The 14,408-nt window shown below is 38.9% G+C and overlaps 1 protein-coding gene across 6 annotated transcripts in view; it reads left to right on the top strand.

Annotated features, from left to right (window-relative positions):
- MIGA1 (mitoguardin 1) overlaps window positions 1–14,408 on the top strand; it is a 59,117-nt gene that overhangs the window by 24,619 nt on the left and 20,090 nt on the right. For all 6 annotated transcript variants that reach the window (XR_012669715.1, XM_075131723.1, XM_075131721.1 and 3 more), the window contains exon 8: window positions 9,221–9,321. Coding sequence is in view for 5 of the 6 variants with exons in the window: in XM_075131723.1 (XP_074987824.1) it covers window positions 9,221–9,321 (101 nt within the window). In the remaining variant the exon portion in view is untranslated. The remainder of the gene's footprint in view (window positions 1–9,220; window positions 9,322–14,408) is intronic.

Below are 14,408 nucleotides of genomic sequence, written 5' to 3'. Positions count from 1 at the left end.
AGCATGATTACCGTCAAGATAGTATAGTATAAATAATTTTATTATTCAGAGATTATGGCACTGAACCACATACAAGACTAACTTCTGGACATTAATTTACTATGCAATTATAAGAGAAAATATCACGTAAATATTGGTTACACACAAGCATACCATAAGAGCAAGAAGCCTTATTGAGAGTCATTGGTGGAAACTTATAATGTGCAGGTGTGAACAAACAAACGTAATTTTCAAAACAATTGAAGGAAAAGTGAAACCTAAAAGGACCTCATTGTATATGGACCACAAATTACCAATTTCAATAAAACTTGTTATATACGTCAAGCAAAGTTAATCAGTAACAGACAAAGAAAAGGTACAAGCTCATATTTTTATGTATGTGGGAGTGTGATCAGGTTTGTTTACTGAATATGGTTCTCTGAATAATCAAGGAGATGGTCCAAAGTATGGTGGTGGTTTGGTCTTATTTTGAGGTTTTAATTTTAGGTTAAATATTTAAATAAAATAGTAGTATTTCTTTTAGGTTATTTTTATTTGTATACATTTTAGAAGTTGGTAATTTGTCGAAAGAGCTAAAACGTAATTACACTTCAATTCAAAATATCAAACATAAGATTTTTTTTAAGCTCTAAACCACGAAGAATGTAGCTGTATTTGGTAACTGGTGTAACAGCCAGGCTGAGCAAACTGTCAAGGGGGCAAGATTTGAGTCTCTTGCCCTTCTTTTGTGCTAACAACTGGAACTTTAATGTCAACTAAATGGGCCATTTGTGAGGAGGATATAACTTGGAGACTAGTGATTTTCTCTAAGGATTCTGAAGGACTGCAAAGGGATGCTGTGCTGGTGATCAGTGTGCTCTTAAAGAAATAGAATTTAGATAATACATGTAGATAATAGTTGTTACTTAAAATAATCCTGTTGGTAACTGTGCTAAATCCTTGTTTTTGATTATTGTTACATGGCTTCATCTTTAGGGGATATCTACTGAAGATTCACAAACTTCTTCTCTCAGGTAGATATGACTTTTGAAGTGAAGTTAACCAGTTTATAGGTGAATCTTGGAAATTTTAACTTCAATGCACCAAGAGCCAGTTCCTGCTTAACAGGACTGATTTTTTCCAAACCTTTACTTAACACCTTGATTAAAACTCCCCTGAGTTGTTGTTATGATTGTTGATAAAGGTAAATGAAGTTAAAGCAGCTTTGGGATTTTTTTGGACTCCTAAGTGACCTTGGATGCCCAAAGAGCTATGGTAGTAACGACCACTTCATTTGTGACTGGCTAGAACACAGTGCCCCATTCTATTGAAATTAGATCTTGTTACGGTAATGCATTTGTGAGTTCAGAGTTTGATTATTGCAGCTCATTTCTAGGTGTGAAGCTTTGCATGAGAAAGCTGACTGATACAAAACACAGCAGCCAGTCTGCTTAGCCACATACTTCACTGTGAGCACATCAGCTTAAATCTCTGTACTCACCCACTTCCCCCCCCCCCCCCCGCCCCACACCTCTCTGCACTGGCTTCCCATTGAATAAAGTCCATTATAAGGTTTCTGTCTGGATCTTCAAAGTCATCCAAGGGGTTGGCTATAGTTACCTGTCATCTCACCTGTCCCATCCCCAGTACCTTTTCACTGCAACTATATTCCATTGGATCCATGAAACTGTGAAGCCAAGAGGAGAGAATCATGAGTTCAACTCACCGAACTTTCAGCAAGAGACTTAAACTATGCAACCTGACACTACAGATGATAGCAACAAGCCTTGTGGCATTCAGAACTAATACAAGCTGCATCTCTCTGACCTGCAGAAAGCTTTTTACGCACATGTTCCTGCTTTCACTAACACATACACAAAAATAAAACCCCCAAAAACCTTATGAACCATTCTTCCCCATTTCTTATACAGAGTGGGATCTGAGGAAGATGTTTATATTTTTAAATACTTTGCAGTCTCCTTATGGGACCTGTTACCCATCTGGATGTTGAGAGGACTCTGTTAATTGGAGCCAGAGCTACTCATGAAGAGACCAGGCCCCTTCTCTTTTGAGAGTATGATGCGTCAGTGTTAGAGCACGGAAGTGCTCACACTGTTACAGAGCCATATAAGTACATAGACATAAAGCAGATTCTACAATAACTTGTAACCACTAAGGCTTTTTAAAACACTTTTTTTCCAAACTGACAAAGGTTTGCAAAATCCCACATGAAATGAAGCATGGATTTATAAACTCAGACCATGTTCCATTTCTTTAGAATTTTCAATAGCCTTTATTCTAGTTTTAAGTCAACTTTAAATTTTAGGGCACTTTGACAAGAAATGGAGAACTTGGGACTTATAGTGGAGAACTTAGAGCTAGTTTACCAGCAAATGTGGTCTGTAGTTAGTACGTTCTTCAAGCAGCTGTTCATTCCTAGACTCTCATTTTGCTACTGTCTCTTTTCTCGTGTTCTCATATCTACGAATGTTCTTGTAACACTTGCACAGTATACACTTCAGCTGTAATTTAATTTGTACCCTAAAATTTTTAGAATGTACCCTTCTTGTAGTGTATTGAAAGTGTTAAGCACCTTTTTAGCTGATGGAGTTTTGGAGGCTAAGAGCAGCAATAGGAAGCCAGGAATATCTGACAAGCAGGTTTTTTTGGTTTGTAAAGATTGATTTTTGAGTGAACCTGTGTCACTTGCCAGAAGACTTAATTTTCTATCACTCAGTAATTAATACTTTCCTTTGAATTGGTTTGGTGTTATAATCCTATGAATTTTATGCCATTCTTTGTAAATAACAGTAACAGGAATATGCATTTTTTGTGTTTAAAACAAAAACTGATATTCCACATTCAGTTTAAATTTTAAAAATATACATTGTTGAAACCATGCACATGTCAGAAAATTCAGAATTACCGTTCCTACTATAAATGTAAGTCAGCCAATTTGCACGCACCCGTGCATCAGAGAAGGAAGATTACCATATGCAGTAATACAGCATTAGCAAAGAAACTTCCATTTACTGAAGTTTATAAGCTTATATAAAAGGTGAATTTAAATAAAAATTAAGAGAAACCGTGTCTACAACAAAATGTGTCCTATAGAGCTACCCTTTGTCTGGGATGATCGATCATGTTCTAAGTATCTGGGTCACTGTGTTATGAGTGCTAAATACCATATTTAGGATCACAAAAATCTTCTATTTAGTCTACCCCTTATACTGTCTCTAGAGACCACCACTGTCACTGAACTATCTTGCAAGGAGTACTAGAGAGCAACTTTGTCTACACTCTTCTCTTTCTATCAACGTCACACAGAACAACTTTAAGGAGGATACTAAAGCTTAGGGCTCCCACAAAGTATTGCCGCAACATTTTGTTTTATCAACCTACAAAGAAGGCCGGAAGTTGAGTGACCTTGACAGTCCGTAGGTGAAAGTGCCAGTGCCATCTGCTCCGTGTGGATAACTTTAATGGGCTGTATCTGGAAGTTGGGGCGAAAATCTTTTTACTCCCACAACGTGTCTTGCTGTTACAGTTTGTGTGGGTTTGTACATATTTTTAAATAAGGAAATCAACTGGCACACAGAAATAGCATTTTTGTGGAAAGGTCGAATAACTTGGCATCTAGGAAAGGTATGTAAGTTGCTAGTAAAACTAGTAACTGGTCTCAAAGATTTTGACAGACATAAAAATATTTCCTAAAAATGAATGGCTGTAGAATTTTAAAAATATTATGTCTGGTAGACAGTTATTTACCAAGGGATCAACTTTTTAAAAGTAATTTAAAAAAACTTACTGTTTTCAAGATAAAATTTTCAAAAACGCCTACGTTCCACTTTCAACGTTCCTAAGTGACTTGGGTGCTTTAGAAATTTTTTATCTTCAGTGTCTGAAAAACAAACAAATCAGTTGGCAAAATTATTATTCCTAGTAGCATAGTCTGTTCAAAAGTGTGCATAACAAAGACTAACGTTCGAGATTGTTTGAACTTTTAATCTCTGCCTTCAACTCTTCTTAACTGTAACTCCACTTTCTCTTGTAAGCTTTTCCATAGCATGAACTCCATTATAAAAGAGGGATTGGCTTGTGACACTGCTTCCATGATTCACAGTTGCACAGACTGTTTCCCCTTCCATTCAAAATTCCAGAACCAGAGCCCCACGTATGCTACAGCAAGCCAGGCCTAAACTCTGCAGCCAAGTCCCTAGAATCAGTGGGAATGTGGTGCAGCAAGCTGAAAATTCTCTGGCCGTTTCATTTACGTTAGGAACCATTTTTAATAATTTCTGTTTATAGATGTTCATATTTAATCAATTCAGTGGCCCCTGTGTTGTGATGAGAGACATAATCTATGTAATTTAATGTCAAGATTAAGATTTGTAGTTTTCAGAATGCTGAAGATTTTTATCTTGACTCATGATTACATAGTAGTCAGACTAATGGGAGGTTTTGGCAGCAGGGTAAAGGTACACATGAGAAGATATGGGAGACCTTATCGGATTATGAGATAAGCATACAGCAGGCCTTCCAGGGGTTCTCGCAATACATTTTTTGGTGGCCTCAGAGTGCGGCCATCAACTCTTGCTGGTGGTCGCACTGACAATTTTTCTTAAAATACTTTTTGTTTTTACTAAAGATAATTAATATGCACGCATACATGTCCAAATCATTGTAATTTATTTATGTAGGGTTTTTTCAGACTCAGTAATAAAAATAATGTACGGTTGTCTCTCTTCATTACTGTACCTAAACAGAATAGAAACACAAATAAGGTGCTTTGCATATTCTTGTCTTTTTGTTGTTGTTTTGCTTTTTTTCATTGCTTTTTTTTTAAAGACTTGCTAGCTAGTAAGTCTGCTGCTGTGAAAAGTTATATTTGTATGTTTGTTAGTATCACTTTTCACAGCAGACTTATTCAGCCCCGGTAAGCCCTGAATGGGGAGGTGGGCAGGGAGGCAGCAGGGCCAAGGGACAATGGTGGGGCTGGTGAGCCTGGGGCTGGAGCCTGGAACCTTAGCATGTTGCCACATGGATGGAGCCTGAAGCCCTGTGGTCAAAGCCTCTCCCCCCCCCCCCCTCCCCCGGGAAGGTGGGGAATTCACCAGCTGCCTGCATCTCCAGCATTTGTGTCTCCGGAGGGGGGCAGGGCCCATCTGCTGGTGGCCCTGGAAGGTGGGCAACTGGTTTGCCTGCCTTCCCCCAAATCACAGCCCAGGAGGCTTTTCTGGTAGCCACAGGTGGTTGCATTTGAGAAATGCTGCCTTAGGCTATATCTACACTTACACTGATATAGTGGCATGGCTTCAGTACTGCAGCTGCACCGCTATGGCGATGTAAGTGTCGCCACTCACTACAGTGAGGGGAGGGGTTCTCCTGTCACTGTAGTAAATCCACCTCTCTGAGAGTTGGATTCTTCTGTCAGCCTAGTGCCATGTACACCAGGGGTTATGTTGGCTTAACTTTTTAGTGTCAGGCCTAGCCTGATTCTTATTTATACAAAGACTGCTTTACCCAGATCTTTGTGTAAATGAGAATCAGGCCCTATCTAGGTGTTTCTGCTAAAGGGATCAGCTGTGAAATGGTTAACGTTAATATAAACAAGTCATTATCTGCATGAAATTGTAGTTTTATTGACTTCGCTAGTATTTTTTATGTAGCCTGTTGTAAAACTTTGCAAATATCTAGATGAATTGATGTACTCCTGGAACACCTCTGCGTACTCCCAGGGGTACACATACCCCTCGTTGAGAACCACTGATTTAGACGTTTTCTTAACAACCATGAGGGATCTAAACTTTCAGTTTAAAAATAGTTTCTATTATGGAATACAGTTCTGTGGTAAGGGTCAAGGAAAATTCTGCAGCCAAACTACAGCTGCATGGAGCCCTGCCTTTAACATCTGTATTACAGCTATAGCAATTGCTTATGTGGAGAAGTAATAAAAAAGCATTTAATGTATTTTTAGATGGGTATTAATGCAAATTATGAGCTAGAAATAAGGAGGAGGCAGTATCGGTTTACCAGCCTGCTTTCTGCAGACCTCCAGCAAGTGCTTTGCAAGCCACCAGTGGTGTACAGTTGAGTCTGAGAACCTCCGCTGTCCCAGCTTTCCAATTTTCAGTACAATATATGATTGTTTCTTGATGCTTGGAAAATCCACCAGGATGTTGTAATTGTTTTGTTTTCTTATCTTTAAGAAGGCTAGCAGAGAGAGAGAACACACAATTAAAAACAATTAGAGTATCTGACAATCAGTGCTTTAATATGAGTGTGATAATACACCCCATATTCTTCATAGAGATATTGTTGTGATATGAATATGGCATAACTGAGTTGTATTTTATGGAAGATTGATCATGTGAGTTATCATTGGAAGGGTTATGACTGATTATCCTATTTGTATGCATGTATCATTTTTGTATCTGAAGTTAGGAATATGGACTATATCAATTGCAAAAGTGTTTGCACCTGGGGAACGCCCACCAGACAAAATGCAAGCAGGCTGGCTGGTTAGTCAATGGGCCATTAAGGAGAACAATAGGACTTCGAAGATTCTAATCTCCCACCTTCTTGAGAAGCTTCCTGGGATGCTGCTTTGACACTGCAGGGTCATGTGATCATGTCACCTGGTATTGGGCCCCATCTTGGCCTACTATTTTTTTTCCAGTAAGAGTGAGTGGGAAACAAAAGGATTCCTGCCATATGTAAATCCTATTTAAGGCAAGTTAGTGAGTTAGTCTAGGTCGGTTCTTCACTGAATCCCCACCCAAGATGACTGCTGAAAACATCTGAGACTGATCTGAGAAAGAAAGGACTGGACCCAGGCAAGAAGGTGTCTGGCCTGTGAAAGGAATATCTGGAGTTCTAAGATGCAAGTAAGAGGGGTTTGTCTACAAGAAACTCTACAACCTGCTTAAAACAACATTTAGGGTGAGAAATTACTACTTGTAGCCAGTTTCTTTAGTGTATTAAGCTCAGTTTGTGTGGTTCCTTTATTTGCTCAGTAATCTGCTTTGATCTGTTTGCTATCCCTTATAATCACTTAAAATCTATCCTTTGTAGTTAAGAAGCTTGTTTTTGTTTTCTATAAACCAGTTTGTGCAATTCATAATTGAGGGACAAAAAACTGTGCATATCTTCCGCCACATTGAGGAAAGGAGCGAATTTCATGAACTTACGCTGTACAGTTTTCTGTGCAGGGCAAAACAATTTGGGGTTTACACTCCAGAGTGGGTATGCACTTGAGTGCTGGGCAATTCCCGAGCTGAGTTTTCCCATGCACATCTGATATCAGTGTATGTGTCTGTCTTTCTGCAGCTGGGTGTGGCCCTACCTGCCTGTGTGCTGGAGGAAGCTGGCACAGCAGGACAGGGTGAGGGAGCCCAGGCTGGTGGAACAGGCAGGCTCAGTGGTACTCTGGTACATCAAGTGGCACCCCAGGGGGGAAATCCGTCACAATGTGTAATAGTGAAATTGTGATTTAAAGTTGGATTCAGTCTAACTGAATGCAGTATAGCAATATCTAACAACGCTTTTGTCCAGACTTTTAATATTATTTTTCCTTGGGTCTTCTCAAAGACGGATATTTAGTTTGATATTGATATTGTTGATTTATTGATACCTAGTGCATAATTTGTTGAGCTGCCATTCTAAATCTATAACAATTACTGAAATAATAATGTGGATTGTAGCATTTCAACTGATGAGTAAACCATTCCAGTAAAACTGGCATGCAGCCACTTTGCTGTGTAATAGTGTTTTTTATAAAGTATAATGATAGTAACTGATCTGGATGACATTGGGTAGCTCATTGTTGCTGACTGCTGGAAATAAAACAGACTTTTTAGCAACACATGTGTAATGTTTGAAGGTAAAGGAATCCAAGATAAATGTCTGTGTTCTGTTGAGAATGTAGTGTGAAGTACATCAAGCCAAGATTTGACTTAATGACTTATGAATCTAATCCTTCTGTGAAAGTGCTTCTGCATGATTAAAACAAAACCATATATGCTGGCAGCGTGTACAGCAATTGTTGAAATCTGAAAGAAGTTAAATGCAGATTGAAAGAATTTGTATTGCAGATTAATAGAATGTGATATTAGTGGAAAATACAGGCTTTGTTGAAGGTTTTAAAAATCATAATGCTGGTAGAAATTTTTCTGGATGTGTGTGTTTCACTGAAGAGGATTGTGGGGAGTTAGGAGAAGTGTTTGCGGGGGGGGGAGGGTAAATTTTCCCTTGCAGTTTCCTTTTTAAGAGCATGAGAACCAGAAAGTAAACTGATTTTACTCTGGTTACCGTCCAAGCTGAGTGAAATGGAAAAACTACAGAATTGGGATAATTTAAAAAACAAAACAACAAAAAACCCAAAACACAACTTTGTGGCTTTGTTTAACTAGAATTAGAGTTTCTGTTTTCTTCCTTTTTTAAATGATCAGTGTAAGTGAGATCACACAGAACATTGGTCACATTATAAAATTTTTTTTGAAGGATATGTATATTTAAAATATAACAAAAATGAGTGGAAAGCAAAACCTGAAGCAATAAGATGCATTGAGTATTTCTAGGATTCTTATACTTTAGAGCTCATTGGATGTATCTAATTAGGTGTTTTAAAGTCGTTTAAAATTACCTTGTTTTTTTTAAAAACCTATACCACACATAACATGTCCTGATTACTTAAAAAAAAAAAAAAAGCTTTTATTTGACATTTTGTAAGGTTTAAAGTCTTAGTTGATTATTTAAATTAGTTTAGTGAAGTAGTAGATCTTTGAGGAGAGAAAAACAGCCTCAGAGGACAAAACCCATAAGACATCTTTGGATCTTTCTTGCTGTTTTTTCCCACTGGAAGTCTCATATATGGCAGAAGTTGATGTTTATAAAGCCACTCTGTGAATAAAAACTGGGGGAAAAAACCCAAATCTTGCATGTGTTGGGGAGAAGAGTAAGGGTTTGGTTTGGTAACTTTTTACTCTTTTATAGCTGTATGCTGTAGCATTCTAGGTACCTCAACAAAATAAATGCAATACTAAAACTTTAAAGTTTTCAGTGCATTCATTATATCAATTTCCTTAAACAACTTTTACATATAAGATGTATGACATCTTATTGTTACAAAGTTAAAAGGAAGGCCGCCTTAAATGCCATTTTAATTCAAGACTTGTAACTAAATCAATAGACTGTCAAAGAAAATGACAAACTGGTAAATTGATTTCTTTTCATTTTTAAGATAAAGATACCGATATAACTGTGAGGGATAACACAGAAGATTTCTGTCTGCGAGATACACTGAGCATTGCATCAACAGACTCCTTTGTTTCAGCAGCTGAGGTAAGAGTCAGAAGGATTTCTTCTTTAACCATACTAGAATCTCTTTCTTGAAAAATAAATAGATTACTAGTGTTTCTCATTTCTTACTGTAAATTAAAAGATACTAATTTTTGTGGGGAAAATAAATGGCATCTTACATGAAAAAAATGCCTCCCTCTGTAGACAACTTCCTAGTACTTTTTTTACTTTGGACCGGTGGAGTCACAATCACACTAATTCCTGTCCTCTTTGTTTTGCTTTCAGAACTGTCATTTTAGTGCTTTTTTTGTCACCTAGCGGCACATTCCATGAGTTAGCCATCCTTCTAAAAATGAATTGCTAACCACTGTAAACAACATCTTTCTGGGTATCCGAGCTGGATATCTATGAACACCTATAATGGTTCTGATTACTGAGGAAGCAAAATTTAGACGGGACAGTACCAACCATCTAAATAACTGTATTATTTTGCTCCTGCCACCTACCCATAATTTGAAGGTTTGGGGGGAAGATGCTTCACTTGTGAAGTGAATTATCTGAAATTGATTGCAATTAAACTCTTGAGCATATGTAACCAGCCAAGATTTCCTGAGTTTGGCAGCTCAAAGTAATTTGCAGTCCTATGGGGAAAAGTAATTTCTAACAAGAAATATATCTCCTGTGACTAGTTGCCCTTTCCTGTAATTTGGAGAAGAAGACTATCCAAGGTCCCTTCAGATGAGTGAGTGCTGTCAATTCAAGAGGATACAAAAAAAAAATAAGATACCCCATCTCCCATTTTTTTACATGAGCTTTCCTACTATTTAAGCAGATATGCAGAGAATGCACTCTGTTATCTTGTGTCTGCTTGGTAACAGGCCGGGGACACAGTCTTTCAGTAAGAGAGATTGATATGTTTTGTGAGGGAGATTCTTCGTATCCTGAGCAATGTTCCCTCTAATTTTTGACAGACCATGTGCGCAAAACATTTCTTCTGTGCAAATTGTTGTGCTTCTGTACAAATTTTTGTGCGTGCGGTGTTTCGCCATGTGCGTGGGGTTTAGGATCTGTGCGCGCCCACACACGCGCACAGGTTAGAGGGAACAGTGATCCTGAGCCTAAAGTGATTCAGTCTCCTTAAGAAACACTGTTATAACTGGCAAGAACAATAGCCTTGGCTGTTGCCTTTTTAAATCGTCAAGGTAGTCTTACCATCTTGATATTCTAAAGCCACTAAAGGTATGTCTGCACTTCAATCAGGAGGTGAGATTACAGTACAATAGGCATAAACACAAGCTAGCTCACTAAAAATAGCAGTGAAGATGCAATGGCATGCGCTTGCCACTTGAATATGTATCCAGGGTCCCACGCAAGCTTGTATTTGAGAGATTGATCTGTGTTACTGTGGCTTCACTGCTATTTTTAATAAGCTAGATCAGGTATGCCTACCTGTGCTACAGTCACACCTCCTGACTACAGGGCAGACATACCCTTAGTGCCAGTTCTGATTCCCTTCTTCCCAAAAGCACAGAAAATGGTGTAAGATACTTTCTTCCTGTTCAGTTGTCCTGGCCACTTAGCAATCATACCCTAAACATTGTGACCCATCCTAGTGACATTCATTTGGGGATCCTACTTGTTACTTCCCTAGCAGTGAAATTTTCCATTGGAAGAGGAAGTTCTGAAGATCAAGGAAGCGGCAAAGAAGTTCATAGGAAACTACAGATTTCTCATTCAAAAGTGTGTTGGGTTATATTTTATTCCCCCGCAGTTGTTTCTGTGGGAATAAATACCTTCAGGGCCTAGTTCTAGTTCAATCCAGGTTGAGTAGTCCCACAAATAAGGAATGCACACTAAAAACAAAAAATCAGTGAAGGACTACCCACTATGAGTCAAATGGTGTCTGAATACCAATTATGAGCCTCCTTGCTGTGGAAACACATTTGAAGCCTGGTAAATGAGAAACATCTTCATATGAATAGCCTAAAGAGTAAGTGATGAAGGCCTTTTCATGTTTAAAAGTGACTACAAAGTGTATAAACAGTGTTTTCAGCATTACATTTGAAATATCAGAACTTGCCAACCTGCAAGAGGGTTTTGATAGTCTTTAGAGGGTCTAGAACGTCATAACTGTAGGTTGAAACCTGAGCGGCAGTATTCCCAGCCCCTAACCATGGGGGAAGGGGATGTTCCATCCTAACCTCAGCCACGGTTGTCCCAGTCGTCGTCATACAGTAGTGATGTTCAGTGTCCCCAAAGTTACCTACAGCAAACCAGAGGTAACTCTGTGAGCTGAAGTTACTAATGTTTTTGGAGGGGTTATGATTTTGAAGGCATCTGACACTGGGGTGACGGGGATTGAATTGCCTTTTACACATCTTAAAAGCCTCACTTTAAAATTTAAAAAAAAAAAAAAAAACTTTTAATAGTTCACCTTTCAGGCAGTCCAGTTCTGGGAAACCAATCCTATTTGATGTGATACCCCTGGCCCGGTCACATGTGGGGTTTGAACTTGGGACTTCTGGATCTAAAAGTGTGAACCACCACAGCTTGAACTAAAGGATCTGGTTCGTTAGCTTACTGACAGTATCATACTCAAATATCTTCACATGGTCTAGTCACAAGAGAGGTGTGAAGAATCAAGCTCTGTTAATGTGGATTATCTAATTCACATGCATGCACAGACTTTAAAAAAAAGATAGATATATTTCCAAACTAGGCAGCAAGGCAGCCATCTTTTCTGATGGATGAACCTGCACTTGCTTCTAGTAGAAGCTTGTCCTGTCTCTGGGAAGAGAAACACTTTCAAAAAAATAACTGAGGCAGTCTGCTGTACATATAGGAGAATGAAAAATTATTACTACTTGGTGTATTTCAGCTATTGGTAGAGAGGAGTAGGTTGTATTCTTTATGGGGTTGGAATGAACCACAAGTGTCTAATTCTGCTCCTAGATATGGCGTCTACTTATCCATTATTGTCTGTAGCTGTTGTACATCTTCCTTCTTGTTTCATTTCTTTGCAAGAAAAAACTGTTATTTCATCTTGTTCTTCGATTTTAGTTAATCTTACTAATCATTCTGAATTATACATTCTCTTGTTAGTGGTTTGTAAGAGTCAGACAGTAGTTTCTTAGGAATTTTTGGCAAAGCTATGAATACGTCTTTTAAAAACTTGGAGGTAGTGTGCCTCAGGGATTTACAAATTATGGAGTTAGTGCTCCCTTTGATGCTAGCATGAGAGGTTCTCTTTAAAAAACATTCCATGCTCTATATGTTGTTAATTCTGTCTGAGTTTCAACACTGTAGTATCTGACCCTTTGTGGCAAGACTTATCTCCACTGTGTTAAAAATGGGGATGTGAAGCGTACATGTTAGAGTGTCAGTGTTTCTCACCTTTTGGATTCAGAGAGTAATTTTGTGATGGAATTGTGGCACGTTTCCCTTTTCAAATTACTAGTCAAGTTTATTGTTCCTTTTGAAGCCCCTCAAGGCTTTATCTGGACCAGGAAATTGTATTGGCAAACTTTTGCCTTTACTTTGTTTCTGAGAGAGAATTTGACGGACCATTCCTAGACATTAGGAACTTTAAATTGTGTTACGGTGAGAAGGGAAAAGAAGAAATGGCAGATGAGATGACAGTGTTACAGATGTATTTTCAAAGATTATTCATTGATACAGGCACCTTTTTCAAGTTAAAGTTAGAGCACATTCCTTTGTCTCAGATATCTTTGTAAGCTAAGAGAAGTCAGTCATACATAGAAGAAATTTTCAAGCCAACTGCCTGATCCTACTTGCATTCCTTTGCCAGACGTTATTTTTCAGAAACATTAACTTCCACTGAAGCAGCTTTTGCACACAGATGTCACGACAGTTGTACCCTTTTAATTTTCTGTCCTAATTAATAGCTGGTGGATTGACACTTAGTTTGAGTGGTAGATACAGCTAAAGAAATTTAACTACAAATTTTGTTTCTTGCTTTTAGACCCAGGATCTGATCCTGTTCACACTGTGTTGACTGTAGAAACAGAATACATTATTTGGGAGGGTCCTGCTCTTCTTTATGCTTTAAAAGATTTTCTTGAAATCTACAACTGGAAGGTATTTGAAGAAAGTACCTTTTAATTTATTGCATACAATCTGACTGAGACCACATCCATAAATTCTAGACTCAATTGGAAATAAAAGTTCCGGAGATGGGGGGACACTTGTGAGGAATGGGGCTGGGCCTGAAGGTTGCATGGCAGGTGAGTTCTCGAGACCACAGGCATTCTGACCCAGATCCTCAGCTATGTCACAGTGCTAATCAGACTTTAAAAATACCTTTGTGCTCCTGAAGTTTTAGCAATTGCTTGGGAATAGTTCAGTCTCAGGTAGGGGCTATGGTTGGCTAGAGTGGCCACCAAGGAGCCATTTTGGTAGCTGAGAATAGCCAGCAATTCACAGGCCATATTCCCAGCACAGGTTCCCTCCCTGTGAGAGAGCCTGCTCTATACTGACAGGTATTCCTGAGGGGGCAGGAAGTTACAGACCTTTTATGTTACCAGAGCAGGGTCATGAATAGGCCCTTTGTTTCTTCATGGCTTCCAAGAGCATTTGTCTTTTCTTCCTATAGAATCATAGAATATCAGGGTTGGAAGGGACCCCAGAAGGTCATCTAGTCCAACCCCCTGCTCGAAGCAGGACCAATTCCCAGTTAAATCATCCCAGCCAGGGCTTTGTCAAGCCTGACCTTAAAAACCTCTAAGGAAGGAGATTCTACCACCTCCCTAGGTAACGCATTCCAGTGTTTCACCACCCTCTTAGTGAAAAAGTTTTTCCTAATATCCAATCTAAACCTCCCCCACTGCAACTTGAGACCATTACTCCTCGTTCTGTCATCTGCTACCATTGAGAACAGTCTAGAGCCATCCTCTTTGGAACCCCCTTTCAGGTAGTTGAAAGCAGCTATCAAATCCCCCCTCATTCTTCTCTTCTGCAGGCTAAACAATCCCAGCTCCCTCAGCCTCTCCTCATAAGTCATGTGTTCCAGTCCCCTAATCATTTTTGTTGCCCTTCGCTGGACTCTCTCCAATTTATCCACATCCTTCTTGTAGTGTGGGGCCCAAAACTGGACACAGTACTCCAGATGA

This window comes from Caretta caretta, chromosome 8, assembly GCF_965140235.1.
Source record: "Caretta caretta isolate rCarCar2 chromosome 8, rCarCar1.hap1, whole genome shotgun sequence".
Taxonomy (NCBI): domain Eukaryota; kingdom Metazoa; phylum Chordata; order Testudines; family Cheloniidae; genus Caretta; species Caretta caretta.
The sequence above is the reverse complement of the archived record's forward strand: the minus strand, read 5'-3'. Positions and strand labels throughout refer to the sequence as shown.